The sequence below is a fragment of the Oncorhynchus gorbuscha genome, linkage group LG02 (genome assembly GCF_021184085.1).
Source record: "Oncorhynchus gorbuscha isolate QuinsamMale2020 ecotype Even-year linkage group LG02, OgorEven_v1.0, whole genome shotgun sequence".
Lineage (NCBI taxonomy): Eukaryota > Metazoa > Chordata > Actinopteri > Salmoniformes > Salmonidae > Oncorhynchus > Oncorhynchus gorbuscha.
The window spans coordinates 108,293,617-108,316,116 of NC_060174.1; the positions used below are offsets into that span (position 1 = coordinate 108,293,617).

The following is a 22,500-nucleotide window of genomic DNA, read 5'->3' on the forward strand; positions in this document are numbered from 1 at the left end:
GTTCTGCCCCTGAACAGGCAGTTAACCCACTGTTCCTAGGCCGTCATTGAAAATAAGAGTTTGTTCTTAACTGACTTGCCTAGTTAAATAAAGGTAAAATAAAAATTTGCCTAAGTTAGCTCAACCTCATGCTAATCACATTAGCCTACGTTAGCTCAACCGTCCCTTGGAAGGGACTCTGATCCCAAAGAAGTAAACCCACCTCCTTCATTGAAGCTGATTTAACAAGTGACATCAATAAGGGATCATAGCGTCCACCTGGACTGTCCTGGAAAGAGCAGGTGTTATTTCTACTTCATACATTCAGTGTAAGTAATAGAGTTCAACTTAAATGGTAACATTTTTCGCAGGCCTTGTAATGATGTCTCTGTCACTAACAAATACAGTCATGGGTTTTAATGCAAAAAAAAGAAGAAAAGGCATGCTGGGAAATATGTAAATTAGGGCATTACACCATACAGTGTTAAAATAACACCACAAAATGATTTACTGTAACAGAGGTGTTCATTTCTTACACAGAGAGTACTATGAAGAATCTCAAACATGAAATATATTTTCATTTGTTTAACACTTTCTTTTTTTGGTTACTACATTATTCCACGTGTTATTTCATAGTTTCGATGTTTTCACTATTATTCTTGAATGTAGAAAATAGTGTAAAATAAATTGAAGAATAACCCTCACGTGTTTTACCAGAGTGTAGTTCAACTTCTAAAACCCAAGACTAAGGCTGCTTGTCAAACTAACGATCTAAAACAAAAGATAGTTTTCTTGCATAGGGACATCTGTCTTTTGCCGTTTTACCCCAAATCCCTTGTAACTCATACTGAAATGTCCTTGTCTCAGTGGGACTTCTTCGTTTAGATAAAAGGTTTAAAAATATATATAAATATATAGGTCATGTCAGAGTTTGTATATATATATAGCTTGTGTTTTTTTTCCGATCTGTTGCGGTTCGTCCAATCACACGTATTCCAACGCAGGTCCCAGGTTCTGTTGCGGCTCGTCCAATCACACGTATTCCAACGCAGGTCCCAGGTTCTGTTACGGCTCGTCCAATCACGCAGGTCCCAGGTTCTGTTGCGGCTCGTCCAATCACGTATTCCAACGCAGGTCCCAGGTTCTGTTGCGGCTCGTCCAATCACACGTATTCCAACGCAGGTCCCAGGTTCTGTTGCGGCTCGTCCAATCACACGTATTCCAACGCAGGTCCCAGGTTCTGTTGCGGCTCGTCCAATCACACGTATTCCAACGCAGGTCCCAGGTTCTGTTGCGGCTCGTCCAATCACACGTATTCCAACGCAGGTCCCAGGTTCTGTTGCGGCTCGTCCAATCACACGTATTCCAACGCAGGTCCCAGGTTCTGTTGCGGCTCGTCCAATCACACGTATTCCAACGCAGGTCCCAGGTTCTGTTGCGGCTCGTCCAATCACACGTATTCCAACGCAGGTCCCAGGTTCTGTTGCGGCTCGTCCAATCACACGTATTCCACGCAGGTCCCAGGTTCTGTTGCGGCTCGTCCAATCACACGTATTCCAACGCAGGTCCCAGGTTCTGTTGCGGCTCGTCCAATCACACGTATTCCAACGCAGGTCCCAGGTTCTGTTGCGGCTCGTCCAATCACACGTATTCCAACGCAGGTCCCAGGTTCTGTTGCGGCTCGTCCAATCACACGTATTCCAACGCAGGTCCCAGGTTCTGTTGCGGCTCGTCCAATCACACGTATTCCAACGCAGGTCCCAGGTTCTGTTGCGGCTCGTCCAATCACACGTATTCCAACGCAGGTCCCAGGTTCTGTTGCGGCTCGTCCAATCACACGTATTCCAACGCAGGTCCCAGGTTCTGTTGCGGCTCGTCCAATCACACGTATTCCAACGTCCCAGGTCCCAGGTTCTGTTGCGGCTCGTCCAATCACACGTATTCCAACGCAGGTCCCAGGTTATTCAATCAATTCCAACGCAGGTCCCAGGTTCTGTTGCGGCTCGTCCAATCACACGTATTCCAACGCAGGTCCCAGGTTCTGTTGCGGCTCGTCCAATCACACGTATTCCAACGCAGGTCCCAGGTTCTGTTGCGGCTCGTCCAATCACACGTAATCCAACGCAGGTCCCAGGTGTTGGAGGAGAAATGTTTTCTTATTTTCCACACTAAACTGTCATATCTGTAATAACATTCTCTGACATCTCTCAGGGAGAGATTCACTATTTAATATAGCTACTATCAATCACACACAGAAAACACAAACAAACACACACACACGTAGGAATGCACGTTGCCTGACTCCTGTTTATCCGGTTCTTATTCATCAGGCTGGAGGTAGGAGGGCGGTTAAGAGGTCAGTAATTGAAAGGTTGGTAAGGGGGGGAAGCGGGTTCCAATAATATATACAGTATATCTTTTTTTGGAAGGAACTCAATCCAGCTTTTAAACTTACTCTTGAACATTGTAATAGTAGAATGCACAAGGTGTATTTTCCTAAAATGGGGTTGTGTATCATCAGTTTTCCTAAAATGGGGTTGTGTATCATCAGTTTTCCTAAAATGGGGTTGTGTATCATCAGTTTTCCTAAATTGGGGTTGTGTATCATCAGTTTTCCTAAATTGGGGTTGTGTATCATCAGTTTTCCTAAATTGGGGTTGTGTATCATCAGTTTTCCTAAATTGGGGTTGTGTATCATCAGTTTTCCTAAAATGGGGTTGTGTATCATCAGTTTTCCTAAATTGGGGTTGTGTATCATCAGTTTTCCTAAATTGGGGTTGTGTATCATCAGTTTTCCTAAATTGGGGTTGTGTATCATCAGTTTTCCTAAATTGGGGTTGTGTATCATCAGTTTTCCTAAAATGGGGTTGTGTATCATCAGTTTTCCTAAAATGGGGTTGTGTATCATCAGTTTTCCTAAAATGGGGTTGTGTATCATCAGTTTTCCTAAAATGGGGTTGTGTATCATCAGTTTTCCTAAAATGGGGTTGTGTATCATCAGTTTTCCTAAAATGGGGTTGTGTATCATCAGTTTTCCTAAAATGGGGTTGTGTATCATCAGTTTTCCTAAAATGGGGTTGTGTATCATCAGTTTTCCTAAAATGGGGTTGTGTATCATCAGTTTTCCTAAAATGGGGTTTGTGTATCATCAGTTTTCCTAAAATGGGGTTGTGTATCATCAGTTTTCCTAAAATGGGGTTGTGTATCATCAGTTTTCCTAAAATGGGGTTGTGTATCATCAGTTTTCCTAAAATGGGGTTGTGTATCATCAGTTTTCCTAAAATGGGGTTGTGTATCATCAGTTTTCCTAAAATGGGGTTGTGTATCATCAGTTTTCCTAAATTGGGGTTGTGTATCATCAGTTTTCCTAAAATGGGGTTGTGTATCATCAGTTTTCCTAAAATGGGGTTGTGTATCATCAGTTTTCCTAAATTGGGGTTGTGTATCATCAGTTTTCCTAAATTGGGGTTGTGTATCATCAGTTTTCCTCTCTTGTTAATCGCTGTTATAAATGTCCAGATCAACTCGTCCGTTGTCAGCTAATGTTTATTTTAGTTGTTTTTAGCCCATGGATATTGTTGTATTTTTTTTGTTCTTGAATCATTCAAATAATAGACATGGCATAGTGTATTGAAAAGTTTGGTGCTTTGAAAGTGTATTGAAAAGTTTCTTCGTTAGCTCGCTACTTTTTGAGTTTGGATCCCGCGACGCGGATGGTATCAGTCTCCGGTACCGCTACTATCTGTCCAGTGATCCTGCCGATCAAGGCCGGGTCTGAGGAGCTATTTGGCCCTGGCTGCTAGCGTAGCCTGGCTGCTAGCGTAGCCTGGCTGATAGCGTAGCCTGGCTGCCTTCAAGCTAGCAGGGTTTTCTTGAGGGCTCGAACAGGGTTAGCCATAGTAGCTGGGACCGCGGATTGTCGCTGGCTTGTGGCTGTCTAGATTTCTGCAGTTTGTGGTATTCAATCTTCCCTGAGACCTGCCCTGTCTGGAACTGTAAGGAGTAACACCACCCCCTCAGTTTGAATCAAGGCAAAGGTTCGTAGGTCATGTCAGAGTTTGTTTACAGCATTTTTCAAAGAGATGTAATTTGCATATCCGGCATTAGTTATTCAGCAGAGAGACTGTTATTATGGTCCCGATGGATGGAATATGCTGGTTTGTGTGTTGTGTGTGTGTGTGTGTTTAAAGAGTGATTTTCCCATAGCGTTTCAGGATTCATTATGTTCCTCATCCTTTATTCATTAAGTTACCACACACACACACACACACACACACCTAGCAAGTTATGGGTGTCTCACTGTAAAGACCTTCACCATGCTATCCGTGTTAAGCACTAGACCAGCGGATAAGCCCTGCCACCACCTCTGGGTTAACACTGTACTGGGTTGGGACTGGGTTAACACTGTACTGGGTTAACACTGTACTGGGTTAACACTGTACTGGGTTGGGACTGGGTTAACACTGTACTGGGTTGGGACTGGGTTAACACTGTACTGGGTTAACACTGTACTGGGTTAACACTGTACTGGGTTGGGACTGTACTGGGTTAACACTGTACTGGGTTGGGACTGGGTTAACACTGTACTGGGTTAACACTGTACTGGGTTAACACTGTACTGGGTTGGGACTGTACTGGGTTAACACTGTACTGGGTTAACACTGTACTGGGTTGGGACTGGGTTAACACTGTACTGGGTTGGGACTGGGTTAACACTGTACTGGGTTAACACTGTACTGGGTTGGGACTGGGTTAACACTGTACTGGGTTAACACTGTACTGGGTTAACACTGTACTGGGTTGGGACTGTACTGGGTTAACACTGTCATGGGTTGGGACTGGGTTAACACTGTACTGGGTTGGGACTGTACTGGGTTAACACTGTACTGGGTTGGGACTGTACTGGGTTAACACTGTCATGGGTTGGGACTGGGTTAACACTGTACTGGGTTAACACTGTACTGGGTTGGGACTGTACTGGGTTAACACTGTCCTGGGTTAACACTGTACTGGGTTGGGACTGTACTGGGTTAACACTGTACTGGGTTGGGACTGTACTGGGTTAACACTGTCCTGGGTTGGGACTGGGTTAACACTGTACTGGGTTAACACTGTACTGGGTTGGGAATGTACTGGGTTAACACTGTACTGGGTTAACACTGTACTGGGTTGGGACTGTACTGGGTTAACACTGTACTGGGTTGGGACTGTACTGGGTTAACACTGTACTGGGTTGGGACTGTACTGGGTTAACACTGTCCTGGGTTGGGACTGGGTTAACACTGTACTGGGTTAACACTGTCCTGGGTTGGGACTGGGTTAACACTGTACTGGGTTAACACTGTACTGGGTTGGGACTGTACTGGGTTAACACTGTCCTGGGTTGGGACTGGGTTAACACTGTACTGGGTTAACACTGTACTGGGTTGGGACTGTACTGGGTTAACACTGTCCTGGGTTGGGACTGGGTTAACACTGTCCTGGGTCAACACTGTACTGGGTTGGGACTGTACTGGGTTAACACTGTCCTGGGTTGGGACTGGGTTAACACTGTACTGGGTTAACACTGTACTGGGTTGGGACTGTACTGGGTTAACACTGTACTGGGTTGGGACTGTACTGGGTTAACACTGTCCTGGGTTGGGACTGGGTTAACACTGTACTGGGTTAACACTGTACTGGGTTGGGACTGTACTGGGTTAACACTGTCCTGGGTTGGGACTGGGTTAACACTGTACTGGGTTGGGACTGTACTGGGTTAACACTGTCCTGGGTTGGGACTGGGTTAACACTGTACTGGATTAACACTGTACTGGGTTGGTACAGGGTTAACACTGTACTGGGTTGGGACTGGGTTAACACTGTACTGGGTTGGTACTGGGTTAACACTGTACTCGGTTGGGACTGTAGTGGGTTGGGACTGTACTGGGTTAACACTGTACTGGGTTGGGAATGTAATGGGTTGGGAATGTACTGGGTTGGGACTGGGTTAACACTGTACTGGGTTAACACTGTACTGGGGAGGGACTGTGCTGGGTTAACACTGTACTGGGTTAACACTGTACTGGGTTGGGACTGTACTGGGTTAACACTGTCCTGGGTTGGGACTGGGTTAACACTGTACTGGGTTAACACTGTACTGGGTTGGTACTGGGTTAACACTGTACTCGGTTGGGACTGTAGTGGGTTAACACTGTACTGGGTTGGGAATGTAATGGGTTGGGAATGTACTGGGTTGTGACTGTACTGGGTTAACACTGTATTGGGTTAACGCTGTACTGGGTTGTGACTGTAGAGGGTTAACACTGTACTGGGTTGGGACTGTACTGGGTTAACACTGTACTGGGTTGTGACTGTACTGGGTTAACACTGTACTGGGTTGTGACTGTACTGGGTTGGGACTGTACTGGGATAACACTGTACTGGGATAACACTGTACTGAGTTGTGACTGTACTGGGTTGTGACTGTACTGGGTTAACACTGTACTGGGTTGTGACTGTACTGGGTTAACACTGTACTGGGTTGGGACTGTACTGGGTTGGGACTGTACTGGGATAACACTGTACTGGGATAACACTGTACTGAGTTGTGACTGTACTGGGTTGTGACTGTACTGGGTTGTGACTGTACTGGGTTAACACTCTACTGGGTTAACACTGTACTGGGTTGTGACTCTACTGGGTTGTGACTGTACTGGGTTGTGACTGTACTGGGTTGTGACTGTACTGGCTGTGTTGTAGCTAGAAACGTGTGTGTTATGTACGACAAACCGAATGACTTTATGTTATTTTAGAATGAGAAGGCTATGAACAATATGTTTACTAGTACCTGGTGAAGTCATGTGGAACCACTGCTAACCCAGTACACTCTGTGTGTTTCTACTCGTACCACTGCTAACCCAGTACACTCTGTGTGTTTCTACTCGTACCACTGCTAACCCAGTACACTCTGTGTGTTTCTACTCGTACCACTGCTAACCCAGTACACTCTGTGTGTTTCTACTCGTACCACTGCTAACCCAGTACACTCTGTGTGTTTCTACTCGTACCACTGCTAACCCAGTACACTCTGTGTGTTTCTACTCGTACCACTGCTAACCCAGTACACTCTTAACAGTGTGTTTCTGTGTGTTTCTACTCGTAGGTTCCTACAGAACAACAGCATTCAGACAGTCTCCAGTGAAGCCTTCAATGGACTCTACAAACTAGAGAAACTGTGAGTACTGACATACCGGTCTGCATCTTACTGAAGGCAGAGGGGGAGAGAGAGAGGGAGGTGGGGAGAAAGAGCGGGAGGTGGGGAGAGAGAGTGGGAGGTGGGGAGAGAGAGTGGGAGGTGGGGAGAGAGAGCGGGAGGTGGGGAGATAGAGCGGGAGGTGGGGAGAGAGCGGGAGGTAGAAAGAAGAGAGGTGGGGAGAGAGAGACTCTGTGAGAGAGGTAGAAAGAGAGAGAGGTAGAAAAGAGAGAGTACACTCTGAGAGAGAGAGAGGTGGGGAGAGAGAGAGAGAGAGAGAGAGGTAGAAAGAGAGAGAGGTGGGGAGAGAGAGAGAGGTGGGGAGAGAAAGGGAGGGGCAGACAGAGGAAAGGGGGAGAGGAGGGGGGGCAATGTAAACATGTTTCCCATGCCAATAAAATCCTTTGAATTTAATTGATTGAGAGAGACACAAACAGAAAATTAGGGCCTACAGCCTAGACCTGTCCCCAACCAAGGAGGGCCTACAGCCTAGACCTGTCCCCAACCAAGGAGGGCCGACAGCCTAATTCTGTCCCCAGCCAAGCACGGCCGACAGCCTAATTCTGTCCCCAGCCAAGGAGGGCCTACAGCCTAATTCTGTCCCCAACCAAGGAGGGCCTACAGCCTAGACCTGTCCCCAACCAAGGAGGGCCCACAGCCTAGATCTGCCCCCAACCAAGGAGGGCTGACAGCCTAGATCTGCCCCCAACCAAGGAGGGACTACAGCCTAGATCTGTCCAACCAAGGAGGGCCTACAGCCTAGATCTGCCCCCAACCAATGAGGGCCTACAGCCTAGATCTGCCCCCAACCAAGGAGGGCCTACAGCATAGATCTGCCCCTAACCAAGGAGGGCCTACAGCTTAGATCTGTCCCCAACCAAGGAGGGCCTACAGCTTAGATCTGTCCCCAACCAAGGAGGGCCTACAGCTTAGATCTGTCCCCAACCAAGGAGGGCCTACAGCCTAGATCTGTCCCCAACCAAGGAGGGCCTACAGCTTAATTCTGTCCCCAATCAAGGAGCGACTACAGCCTAGATCTGTCCAACCAAGGAGGGCCTACAGCCTAGATATGCCCCCAACCAAGGAGGGCCTACAGCCTAGATCTGCCCCCAACCAAGGAGGGCCGACAGCCTAGATCTGCCCCCAACCAAGGAGGGCCTACAGCTTAGATCTGTCCCCAACCAAGGAGGGCCTACAGCTTAGATCTGTCCCCAAACAAGGAGGGCCTACAGCCTAGATCTGTCCCCAACCAAGGAGGGCCTACAGCCTAGATCTGTCCCCAACCAAGGAGGGCCAACAGCCTAGATCTGTCCCCAACCAAGGAGGGCCTACAGCCTAGATCTGTCCCCAACCAAGGAGGGACTACAGCCTAGATCTGCCCCCAACCAATGAGGGCCTACAGCCTAGATCTGCCCCCAACCAAGGAGGGCCTACAGCATAGATCTGCCCCTAACCAAGGAGGGCCTACAGCTTAGATCTGTCCCCAACCAAGGAGGGCCTACAGCTTAGATCTGTCCCCAACCAAGGAGGGCCTACAGCTTAGATCTGTCCCCAACCAAGGAGGGCCTACAGCCTAGATCTGTCCCCAACCAAGGAGGGCCTACAGCTTAATTCTGTCCCCAACCAAGGAGCGACTACAGCCTAGATCTGTCCAACCAAGGAGGGCCTACAGCCTAGATATGCCCCCAACCAAGGAGGGCCTACAGCCTAGATCTGCCCCCAACCAAGGAGGGCCGACAGCCTAGATCTGCCCCCAACCAAGGAGGGCCTACAGCTTAGATCTGTCCCCAACCAAGGAGGGCCTACAGCTTAGATCTGTCCCCAAACAAGGAGGGCCTACAGCCTAGATCTGTCCCCAACCAAGGAGGGCCTACAGCCTAGATCTGTCCCCAACCAAGGAGGGCCAACAGCCTAGATCTGTCCCCAACCAAGGAGGGCCTACAGCCTAGATCTGTCCCCAACCAAGGAGGGACTACAGCCTAGATCTGTCCCCAACCAAGGAGGGCCGACAGCCTAGATCTGCCCCCAACCAAGGAGGGCCTACAGCTTAGATCTGTCCCCAACCAAGGAGGGCCTACAGCTTAGATCTGTCCCCAAACAAGGAGGGCCTACAGCCTAGATCTGTCCCCAACCAAGGAGGGCCTACAGCCTAGATCTGTCCCCAACCAAGGAGGGCCAACAGCCTAGATCTGTCCCCAACCAAGGAGGGCCTACAGCCTAGATCTGTCCCCAACCAAGGAGGGCCTACAGCCTAGATCTGTCCCCAACCAAGGAGGGCCTACAGCCTAGATCTGTCCCCAACCAAGGAGGGCCAACAGCCTAGATCTGTCCCCAAACAAGGAGGGCCTACAGCTTAATTCTGTCCCCAACCAAGGAGCGACTACAGCCTAGATCTGTCCAACCAAGGAGGGCCTACAGCCTAGATATGCCCCCAACCAAGGAGGGCCTACAGCCTAGATCTGCCCCCAACCAAGGAGGGCCGACAGCTTAGATCTGTCCCCAACCAAGGAGGGCCTACAGCTTAGATCTGTCCCCAAACAAGGAGGGCCTACAGCCTAGATCTGTCCCCAACCAAGGAGGGCCTACAGCCTAGATCTGTCCCCAACCAAGGAGGGCCAACAGCCTAGATCTGTCCCCAACCAAGGAGGGCCTACAGCCTAGATCTGTCCCCAACCAAGGAGGGACTACAGCCTAGATCTGTACCCAACCAAGGAGGGACTACAGCCTAGATCTGTCCAGAAAGACAGTGATGCAGCTGTTTGCCGATGATCTGGTGCTCCTGCCACCAACCAAGGAGGACCTACAGAAGAACCTAGATCTTCTGCACAGATTCTGTCAGTCCTGAGCTCTGACAGTAAATCTCAGTAAGACCAAAATAATGGTGTTCCAAAAAAGGTCCAATCACCAGGACCACAAATACAAATTCCATATAGACACTGTTGCCCTAGAGCACACAAAAAACCTATACATACCTTGGCCTAAACATCAGCGCCACAGGTAACTTCCACAAAGCTGTTTACAATCTGAGAGACAGGACAAGAAGGGCCTCCTATGCCATCAAAAGGGATCTTAAGATAACCAGTGAAGAACAAACACCATTGTAAATACAACCCGTATGTATGTTTATTTATTTTCCCTTTTGTACTTTAACCACATCGTTACAACACTGTATATATACATAATATGACATGTGTAATGTCTTTATTCTTTAGGAACTTCTGTGAGTGTAATGTTTACTGTTCATTTTTTGATTGTTTATTTCACTTTTGTTTATTATCTACTTCACTTGCTTTGGCAATGTTAACATGTGTTTCCCATGACAATAAAGCCCCTTGAATTGAATTGAATTGAGAGACAGACAGAGACATTTAAAGAGAGAGACTCCATTTTTGGTTGATTTATCAGGCTCTTTTTTGAAGATGGGCTGGTACACTCTCCTTGTGTGAGATAGAACTGTCTGTCTGTCTGTCTGTCTGTCTGTCTGTCTGTCTGTCTGTCTGTCTGTCTGTCTGTCTGTCTGTCTGTCTGTCTGTCTGTCTGTCTGTCTGTCTGTCTGTCTGTCTGTCTGTCTGTCTGTCTGTCTGTCTGTCTGTCTGTCTGTCTGTCTGTCTGTCTGTCTGTCTGCCTGCCTGCCTGCCTGCCTGCCTGCCTGCCTGCCTGCCTGCCTGCCTGCCTGCCTGCCTGCCTGCCTGCCTGCCTGCCTGCCTGCCTGCCTGCCTGCCTGCCTGCCTGCCTGCCTGCCTGCCTGCCTGCCTGCCTGCCTGCCTGCCTGCCTGCCTGCCTGCCTGCCTGCCTGCCTGCCTGCCTGCCTGCCTGCCTGCCTGCCTGCCTGCCTGCCTGCCTGCCTGCCTGCCTGCCTGCCTCGTCATTGGGACATAAAAGTAAAGTACCAGCTGAACTACAAGAGACGGTTAAATATCCCACTAAATAACAACCGTCTCGTTTTTTTTCCTCTTATAGCCATAAAGCATGTACCAGCTCAGACACACAGTAATACCCTCTCTCCATGAAGGCTTAAACGAGACTGTGTGTCAGCTTTAACATACAGACTGTAAATACAGTCTGGAGATGTGACTCAAAGATCACCCGATTCCCGATACTTCAATGGAGTTCTGGTTGAATGACACAACAGACACAGAATATAATAGTGGTAGTGGAGAAGGTAGAACGTTTTAAGTTCCTCGGCGTAGACGTCGCAGACACACTGAAATGGTCCACCCACACAGACAGCGTGGTGAAGAAGGTGCAGCAGCGCCTCTCCAACCTCAGGAGGCTGAAGAAATTCGGGTTGTCACCAAAAACACTCACAAACTTTTATAGGTACACAATCGAGAGCATCACCGCCTGGTACGGCACCTGCTCCACCCACAACCGTAAGGCTCTCCAGAGGGTAGTGAGGTCTGCACAACGCATTACCGGGGGCAAACTACCTGCCCTCCAGGACACCTACACCACCTGATGTTACAGGAAGGCCATAAAGATCATCAAGGACATCAACCACCCGAGCCACTGCCTGTTCACCCCGTTATCATCCAGAAGGCGAGGTCAGTACAGGTGCATCAAAGCTGGGACCGAGAGACTGAAAAACAGCTTCTATCTCAAGGCCATCAGACTGTTAAACAGCCACCACTAACATTGAGTGGCTGCTGCCAACACACTGACTCAACTCCAGCCACTATAATAATGGAAAAATGGATGTAATAAATGTATCACTAGTCACTTTAAACAATGCCACTTTACAGTGCCTTGCGAAAGTATTCGGCCCCCTTGAACTTTGCAACCTTTTGCCACATTTCAGGCTTCAAACTGTATTTTTTTGTGAAGAATCAACAACAAGTGGGACACAATCATGAAGTGGAACGACATTTATTGGATATTTCAATCTTTTTTAACAAATCAAAAACTGAAAAATTAAGTTAATACTTTGTAGCGCCACCTTTTGCTGCGATTAAAGCTGTAAGTCGCTTGGGGTATGTCTCTATCAGTTTTGCACATCGAGAGACTGAAATTTTTTCCCATTCGTCCTTGCAAAACAGCTCGAGCTCTGTGAGGTTGGATGGAGAGCATTTGTGAACATCAGTTTTCAGTTCTTTCCACAGTTCTCGATTGGATTCAGGTCTGGACTTTGACTTGGCCATTCTAACACCTGGATATGTTTATTTTTGAACCATTCCATTGTAGATTTTGCTTTATGTTTTGGATCATTGTCTTGTTGGAAGACAAATCTCCGTCCCAGTCTCAGGTCTTTTGCAGACTCCATCAGGTTTTCTTCCAGAATGGTCCTGTATTTGGTTCCATCCATCTTCCCATCAATTTTAGCCATCTTCCCTGTCCCTGCTGAAGAAAAGCAGGCCCAAACCATGATGCTGCCACCACCATGTTTGACAGTGGGGATGGTGTGTTCAGGGTGATGAACTGTGTTGCTTTTACACCAAACATAACATTTTGCATTGTTGCCAAAAAGTTCAATTTTGGTTTCATCTGACCAGAGCACCTTCTTCCACATGTTTGGTGTGTCTCCCAGGTGGCTTGTGGCAAACTTTAAACAACACTTTTTATGGATATCTTTAAGAAATGGCTTTCTTCTTGCCACTCTTCCATAAAGGCCAGATTTGTGCAATATACGACTGATTGTTGTCCTATGGACAGAGTCTCCCACCTCAGCTGTAGATCTCTGCAGTTCATCCAGAGTGATCATGGGCCTCTTGGCTGCATCTCTGATCAGTCTTCTCCTTGTATGAGCTGAACGTTTAGAGGGACGGCCAGGTCTTGGTAGATTTGCAGTGGTCTGATACTCCTTCCATTTCAATATTATCGCTTGCACAGTGCTCCTTGGGATGTTTAAAGCTTGGGAAATCTTTTTGTATCCAAATCCGGCTTTAAACTTCTTCACAACAGTATCTCGAACCTGCCTGGTGTGTTCCTTGTTCTTCATGATGCTCTCTGCGCTTTTAACGGACCTCTGAGACTATCACAGTGCAGGTGCATTTATGTATTTATCATCATTAGTCATTTAGGTCAACATTGGATCATTCAGAGATCCTCACTGAACTTCTGGAGAGAGTTTGCGGCACTGAAAGTAAAGGGGCTGAATAATTTTGCACGCACAATTTTTAAGTTTTTGATTTGTTAAAAAAGTTTGAAATATCCAATAAATGTCGATCCACTTCATGATTGTGTCCCACTTGTTGTTGATTCTTCACAAAAAATATAGTTTTATATCTTTATGTTTGAAGCCTGAAATGTGGCAAAAGGTCGCAAAGTTCAAGGGGGCCGAATAATTTCGCAAGGCACTGTATATAATGTTTACATACTCTACATTACTCATCTCATATGTATATACTGTACTCTATACCATCTACTGCATCATGCCTATGCCGTTCTGAACCACCACTCATTCATATATCTTTATGTACATATTCTTTATCCCTTTACACTTGTGTGTATAAGGTAGTAGTTTTGGAATTGTTAGGTTAGATTACTCATTGGTTATTACTGCATTGTCGGAACTAGAAGCACAAGCATTTCACTACACTCGCATTAACATCTGCCACCCATGTGTATGTGACACATACGGTTTGATTTAATTTACATAACTATTCAGCCATTTGGTATGAGACTCTAAATTGAGCTCAGGTGCATCCTGTTTCCATTGATCATCCTTGAGATGGTAAATTCAATTGATTGGACATGATTTGGAAAGGCACACACCTGTCTATATAAGGACCCACAGTTGACAGTGCATGTCAGAGCAAAAACCAAGCCATGAGGTCGAAGGAACTGTCAAGACAGGATTGTGTCGAACAGATCTGGGGAAAGGTACCAAAATATCTCTGCAGCATTGAACACAGTGGCCTCCATCATTCTTAAATTAAAGAAGTTCAGAACCACCAAGACTCTTTCTAGAGCTGGCCGCCTGGTCAAACTGAGCAATTGGGGAGAAGGTCCTTGGTCAGGGAGGTGACCAAGAACCTGATTGCCACTCTGACAGAGCTATAAAGTTCCTCTGTGGAGATGGGAGAACCTCTTCCAGAAGGACAACCATCTCTGAAGCACTCCACCAATCAGGCCTTTGTGGTAGTGGCCAGACTGAAGCCACTCCTCAGTGAAAGGCACGACAGCCCGTTTTGAGTTTGCCAAAAGGAAGACTCTCAGAGAAACAAGATTATCTGGAAACCAAGATTGACTCTTTGACCTGAATGTCAAACTGAATGTCTGGAGGAAACCTGGCACCATCCCTATGGTGAAGCATGGTGGTGGCAGCATCATGTCTGGAGGAAACCTGGCACCATCCCTACGGTGAAGCATGGTGGTGGCAGCATCTTGTCTGGAGGAAACCTGGCACCATCCCTACGGTGAAGCATGGTGGTGGTGGCAGCATCATGCTGTGGGGATGTTAGTCAGCATCAGAGACTAGGAGACTAGTCAGGATCGAGGGAACGATGAACGAAGCAAAGTACAGAGCGATCCGTCATGAAAACCTGCACTTTGCCTTGATGCAGACTGTGCAAAGTTGTACTTTGAAGAATCTCAATTTTTTTAAACACTTTTTTGGTTTACTCAACAATTCCACGTGTTATTTCTCAGTGTTGATGTCTTCACTATTATTTTACAATGTAGAAAATAGTTGTTTTTTTAAATTAAAAACCTTTGACTGATACTGTATATATATATTAATTATATTGGTTGAATGAGTAGGTGTGTATTCATTATGTTGGTTGAATGAGTAGGTGTGTCCAAACCTTTGACTGATACTGTAGATATATATATATATATGAATTCTATTGGTTGAATGAGTAGGTGTGTATTCATTCTATTGGTTGAATGAGTAGGTGTGTATTCATTCTATTGGTTGAATGAATGTTGTATAACAATTTAAAATGGAAAAAACTCTTCTGATTCCGGCTTTGTTTTCTGTATTCACAAACCATGTGCCACAGGAATCGGTACATCGAAAATCTCTACCTAAACTATTTTGCAATCTATATGGCATAGCTGTCACTATTTGTTGAGGGAGGAGGGAGGAAGGAATGAGGGGAGGGAGGGATGGAGAAGGGAGGATGATGTTCTCATACCACTAGGCTACCCTGGGGCGGCAGGGCGTTGGGCTAGTAAACCCAAAAGGTTGCAAGTTCATATCCTGAGTTGACAAGGTACAAATCTGTCATTCTGCCCCTGAACAGGCAGTTAACCCACTGTTCCTAGGCCGTCATTGAAAATAAGAATTTGTTCTTAACTGACTTGCCTAGTTAAAAAAATATGTTGTGTAGAAGGAATAATGCTCATTTATAGATGTCTCTCCCTCTCTCTCTCTCTCTCTTTCTCAGGTTTCTCAGTGTCAACTCCATTTCATCTCTCAAACTCGGTGTGTTCAGTGATCTCCGTAATCTATGGTGGCTGTGAGTACAAACACACACACACGTTTTACTATCCTTGTGGGGACCAAGCAATTGATTCCATTCAAAATCCAAAATCCTAATCCTTAACCTGACCTTAACCCTAAATCTATCCACGAACCCTGACCCTTAACCTATCCCCTAACCATAACTCTTAACCTAACCTTAAACCTAAACATATCCCCCAACCATAACTCTTAACCTAACCTTAAACCTAAACATATCCCCCAACCCTAACCCTTAACCTATCCCCTAACCATAACTCTTAACCTAACCATGAACCTAAACATATCCCCAAACCCTGACCCTTAACCTATCCACGAACCCTGACCCTTAACCTAACCTTATCCCTAGACATATCCCCAAACCCTAACCCTAACCCTTAACCTATCCCCAAACCCTAACCCTTAACCTATCCTTAACCCTAACCCTAAACCGTTCCCCTAATGCAGAGAAACTGAAATCTGTCTCACCAAATTTCTATCAGCATGTTAAATGTGCAACCAGAGGGGAAAAAACTCTGGACCATCTTTCCTCCAGACACAGAGACTCATACAAAGCTCTCCCCCGCCCTCCATTTGGCAAATCTGACCACAATTCCATCCTCCTGATTCCTGCTTACAGGCAAAAACTAAAGCAGGAAGTACCAGTGACTCGATCAATAGGAAAGTGGTCAGATGAAGCAGATGCTAAACTACAGGACTGTTTTGCTATATCACAGACTGGGACACAGTGGGCTCCAGTGTACTGGCACTCCTGACCGGCACAAATAATGATAAAAACAAATGTAAACAAAAGAATTACAGAGAGAAACTCAAAATACTGTACTTTATTAATGTTTCAATGGAACCCAACAAAATAATTCATTGATTTAATAAAAAATCAATGTCCTCCAAAATCAAGGTTTCACAATTAATGGCACCTTTAAAGATGATTGTAATTAACATCTACCAAAATTAAACCAGGAATTAAATTCCACGTATTTAAGTTGATCTAAGGAACTATATTGAGCCATGACATCATTTCCTGTTTCACTAGGGGAATCAAAATGAGGTAACACACACATGCAACATCCCGCTGTCATCCAACACCACGAAGAAAACAAAAGAACCGGCTGTTGAAAAAGAGACAGATGGTCGTAGACCTTCATCAATCTGGTAATGGCTTCAAGAACATCCACAAACGATTGACTATACCACTGAGCACTGTGTCACTGTCTATCTATACCTGACTATACACTGTCAGGGCAATTATAAACAAATGCAAAAGATATGGAACAGTTGAAAACCTCATGGGACATCTGGTCCCCACAAGGAGAATAAACCACAAAACACAAGCACTCATACAACAGACCTACCAAAGGTCCGTTCTGCAGCTAGCAGATAATAACAGAAACCAGCTGAGCCCGTATCACCAGATATATCACGTTACCACACAGGAATGCAGCTCAACATGATCCATTTGATCACAGCGTCCGTTCATTGTAAAATTAACTATATAAACATAAAAACAAGTCTGCTCATGGTTATAATCGCTGCTAAAACAACAGTGAATGTTTGTTACCATCTACCTACCGGTGTGCACATTCATTGGTTTTTCTTCACTGTTTTTCCCAGTTTGCAAAGTTTCTATTGGATAGTTTCTATTGGATAGTTTCTATTGGATAGTTTCTATTGGATAGTTTTTATTGGATAGTTTCTATTGGATAGTTTTATTGGATAGTTTCTATTGGATAGTTTTTATTGGATAGTTTTTATTGGATAGTTTTTATTGGATAGTTTCTATTGGATAGTTTATATTGGATAGTTTCTATTGGATAGTTTCTATTGGATAGTTTATATTGGATAGTTTATATTGTATATGCTCAAACTAGTAGACTAGAGGGTAGCCTGTTGGCCAGGTAGCCAATAGAGAGGGTAGCCTGTTGGCCAGGTAGCCAATAGAGAGGGTAGCCTGTTGGCCAGGTAGCCAATAGAGAGGGTAGCCTGTTGGCCAGGTAGCCAATAGAGAGGGTAGCCTGTTGGCCAGGTAGCCAGTAGAGAGGGTAGCCTGTTGGCCAGGTAGCCAGTAGAGAGGGTAGCCTGTTGGCCAGGTAGCCAGTAGAGAGGGTAGCCTGTTGGCCAGGTAGCCAGTAGAGAGGGTAGCCTGTTGGCCAGGTAGCCAGTAGAGAGGGTAGCCTGTTGGCCAGGTAGCCAGTAGAGAGGGTAGCCTGTTGGCCAGGTAGCCTGTTGGCCATGTAGCCTGTTGGCCAGGTAGCCAGTAGAGAGGGTAGCCTGTTGGCCAGGTAGCCAGTAGAGAGGGTAGCCTGTTGGCCAGGTAGCCAGTAGAGAGGGTAGCCTGTTGGCCAGGTAGCCAGTAGAGAGGGTAGCCTGTTGGCCAGGTAGCCAGTAGAGAGGGTAGCCTGTTGGCCAGGTAGCCAGTAGAGAGGGTAGTCTGTTGGCCAGGTAGCCAGTAGAGAGGGTAGTCTGTTGGCCAGGTAGCCTGTTGGCCAGGTAGCCTGTTGGCCATGTAGCCTGTTGGCCAGGTAGCCAGTAGAGAGGGTAGCCTGTTGGCCAGGTAGCCAGTAGAGAGGGTAGCCTGTTGGCCAGATAGCCAGTAGAGAGGGTAGCCTGTTGGCCAGGTAGCCAGTAGAGAGGGTAGCCTGTTGGCCAGGTAGCCAGTAGAGAGGGTAGCCTGTTGGCCAGGTAGCCAGTAGAGAGGGTAGTCTGTTGGCCAGATAGCCAGTAGAGAGGGTAGCCTGTTGGCCAGGTAGCCTGTTGGCCAGGTAGCCTGTTGGCCATGTAGCCTGTTGGCCAGGTAGCCAGTAGAGAGGGTAGCCTGTTGGCCAGGTAGCCAGTAGAGAGGGTAGCCTGTTGGCCAGGTAGCCAGTAGAGAGGGTAGCCTGTTGGCCAGATAGCCAGTAGAGAGGGTAGCCTGTTGGCCAGATAGCCAGTAGAGAGGGTAGCCTGTTGGCCAGGTAGCCAGTGGCCATGAGTAACATGTAGCCAGTGGATATCTCATATAAATACCAGTCATCCAACCAATAACACCTTCTACTATAATAATGACCAGAACAACTTCAGAGGCAATAATAAACCCAGTGATCATCAGATGATTGGTAAAGTGAAAAAGAAGTTGGGTACATTTTAATTTGAATTTATTTCACCTTCATTTACAACTGCGACCTGGTCAAGATAAAACAAAGCAGTGAGACACAAACAACAACACAGAGTTACACAAAAACAAACGTACAATAACACATGAGAAAATACAAATAGAAAGGTCTATAAATTTATTGCCTCTAAGGCAATAAATAGGCCATAGAGGCAAAAAAATTATTAGAATTTAGTGTTAACACTGGAGTGATAGATGTGCAGATGATGATGTGCAGGTAGAAATACTGGGGTGCAGAAGAGCAAGAGGGTAAGTAATAATATGGCGATGAGGTAGTTGGGTGGGCTATTTACAGATGGGCTATGTACACGTACAGTGATCGGTAAGCTGCTCTGACAGCTGATGCTTAAAGTTAGAGAGGGAGATCTAATTGATTTGATTTTTGCAATTCGTTCCATTCGTTGGCAGCAAAGAACTGGAAGGAAAGGTGGCAAAAGGAAGAATTGGCTTTAGGGGATGACCAGTGAAATATACCTGCTGGAGCGTGTGCTACGGGTGGGTGTTGCTATGGTGACCACTGAGCTGAGATAAGGCGGGGCTTTACCTAGCAAAGACTTGTAGATGACCTGTAGCCAGTGGGTCTGGCAACGGATATGTAGCGAGGGCCAGCCAACGAGAGCATACAGGTTGCAGTGGTGGGTGGTAAATGGGGCTTTGGTGACAAAACGGACGACACTGTGATCGACTGCATCCAGTTTGCTGAGTAGAGTGTTGGAGGCTATTTTGTAGATGACATCGCCCGAGGTCAAAGATCTGTAGGATGGTCAGTTTTACAAGGGTGTGTTTGGCAGCATGAGTGAAGGATGCTTTGTTGCGAAATAGGAAGCCGATTCTAGATTTAATTTTTGATTGGAGATGCTTAATGTGAGTCTGGAAGGAGAGTTTACTGTCTAGTCAGACACCTAGGTATTTGTAGTTGTCCACATATTCTAAGTCAGAACTGTCCAGAGTAGTGATGCTGGACGGGCGGGCAGCGATCGGTTGAAGAGCATGCACTTAGTTTTACTAGCATTTAAAAGCAGTTGGAGGCCACAGAAGGAGAGTTGTATGGCATTGAAGCTCGTCTGGAGGGTTGTTAACATAGTGTCCAAAGAAGGGCCAGAAGTATACAGAATGGTGTCGTCTGCGTAGAGGTGGATCAGAGACTCACAAGCAGCAAGAGTGACATCATTGATGTATACAGAGAAAAGAGTCGGCTCGAGAATTGAACCCTGTGGCACCCCCTTAGAGACTGCCAGAGGTCCGGACAACAGATTTCACACACTGAACTCTGTCTGCAAAGTAGTCGATGAACCAGGCGAGGCAATCATTTGAGAAGTCCAGGCTGTTGAGTCTGCCGATAATGAGTGTGTGTGTGCGGTTCAAAACAAAAAAGCCATTTTAAAATGTCCCCAAAGTCTCTAAGGCCAATGCACAAATAGTCAATCCCATACCGTTTCATAAATAGACAAAACAATTATAAGCAATATACTCCCTTTAAACACAAATGTCCACACCAGTGCCTTTACAGTTCCCAACCACACTGGAGCGAGCTATGGTCTTAGTTGTGACCTTCCGGCTTGCAGCTGCACTTGTCGTTCCGATACAAACGTTAGTTTGTCGGTTAAAGCTTCGCTACAAAGTTGCCATTCCAGTAAATCAACGGCAACACCATTCACCATAGGTGTCAGACACCTAGTAGAGTAACACCATTCACCACAGGTGTCAGACACCTAGTCAGACACCTAGTAGAGTAACACCATTCACCACAGGGTCAGACACCTAGTAGAGTAACAACATTCATCACAGGGGTCAGACACCTAGAAGAGTAACAACATTCACCACAGGGGTCAGACACCTAGTCAGACACCTAGTAGAGTAACACCATTCACCACAGGTGTCAGACACCTAGTAGAGTAACAACATTCATCACAGGGGTCAGACACCTAGAAGAGTAACAACATTCACCACAGGGGTCAGACACCTAGTCAGACACCTAGTAGAGTAACAACATTCACCACAGACACCTAGTAGAGTAACAACATTCACCACAGGTGTCAGACACCTAGTAGAGTAACAACATTCACCACAGGGGTCAGACAACTAGTAGAGTAACAACATTCACCACAGGGGTCAGACACCTAGTCAGACACCTAGTAGGGTAACAACATTCACCACAGGTGTCAGACACCTAGTAGAGTAACAACATTCACCACAGGGGTCAGACACCTAGTCAGACACCTAGTAGAGTAACAACATTCACCACAGACACCTAGTAGAGTAACAACATTCACCACAGGTGTCAGACACCTAGTAGAGTAACAACATTCACCACAGGTATCAGACACCTAGTAGAGTAACAACATTCACCACAGGGGTCAGACACCTAGTAGAGTAACAACATTCATCACAGGGGTCAGACACCTAGAAGAGTAACAACATTCACCACAGGGGTCAGACACCTAGTCAGACACCTAGTAGAGTAACAACATTCACCACAGACACCTAGTAGAGTAACAACATTCACCACAGGTGTCAGACACCTAGTAGAGTAACAACATTCACCACAGGTATCAGACACCTAGTAGAGTAACAACATTCACCACAGGTATCAGACACCTAGTAGAGTAACAACATTCACCACAGGGGTCAGACACCTAGTAGAGTAACAACATTAACCACAAGGGTCAGACACCTAGTCAGACACCTAGTAGAGTAACAACATTCACCACGGGTCAGACGCCTAGTCAGACACCTAGTAGAGTAACAACATTCACCACAGGTGTCAGACACCTAGTAGAGTAACAACATTCACCACAGGGGTCAGACACCTAGTAGAGTAACAACATTCACCACAGGGGTCAGACACCTAGTCAGACACCTAGTAGAGTAACAACATTCACCACAGACACCTAGTAGAGTAACAACATTCACCACAGGTGTCAGACACCTAGTCAGACACCTAGTAGAGTAACAACATTCACCACAGACACCTAGTAGAGTAACAACATTCACCACAGGTGTCAGACACCTAGTAGAGTAACAACATTCACCACAGACACCTAGTAGAGTAACAACATTCACCACAGGTGTCAGACACCTAGTAGAGTAACAACATTCACCACAGGGGTCAGACACCTAGTCAGAGTACATTTACATTAATTTAAGTCATTTAGCAGATGCTCTTATCCAGACACAAATTAGCATTCACCTTATGACATCCAGTGGAACAGAGTATCTAAATATTCACCAAGGGGGGGAGAAGGATTACTTTATCCTATCCAGTATTCCTAAAGAGGGTTTAACAAGGTGGTGATTGACCCGCTGTCCAGGTGTCAGGGAGTTTGTTCCACCATTGGGGAGCCAGAGCAGCGAACAGTTTTGACTGGGCTGACAAATTCACCACAGTGGTAGGGGGAGCAGGCCAGGTGGACAGTGCCCTTATTTGGGTATCAGTAGAGTAACAACATTCACACAGGGGTCAGACACCTGGAAGCCAGTCAGACACCTGGGAAGGTAAGTAACAACATTCACAGGCAGGGAGCCCAGACACCTAGTAGATAAATTAACCTCGCCGCTTCCTGTGTGAGGCAGGGACACCTGCGGATGTTGTAGAGCATCAGACACCTGAGAAGTGTCCAGGATCACGCCAAGGTTCTTAGCGCTCTGGGAGAGGACACAATGGAGTTGTCAACCGTGATGGCGAGATCACGGGCACAGAGAGCACTGTCTGCCGAAGTTCAGTAGATCCACACTGAA

The 22,500-nt window shown here is 46.4% G+C and overlaps 1 protein-coding gene across 1 annotated transcript in view; it reads left to right on the forward strand.

Annotated features, from left to right (window-relative positions):
* LOC123995215 (relaxin receptor 2-like) overlaps positions 1-22,500 on the forward strand; it is a 188,982-nt gene that overhangs the window by 69,428 nt on the left and 97,054 nt on the right. Inside the window, exons 6-7 of the mRNA XM_046298650.1 lie at positions 7,124-7,195; positions 15,541-15,612. Coding sequence (XP_046154606.1) covers positions 7,124-7,195; positions 15,541-15,612 — 144 coding nt within the window. The remainder of the gene's footprint in view (positions 1-7,123; positions 7,196-15,540; positions 15,613-22,500) is intronic.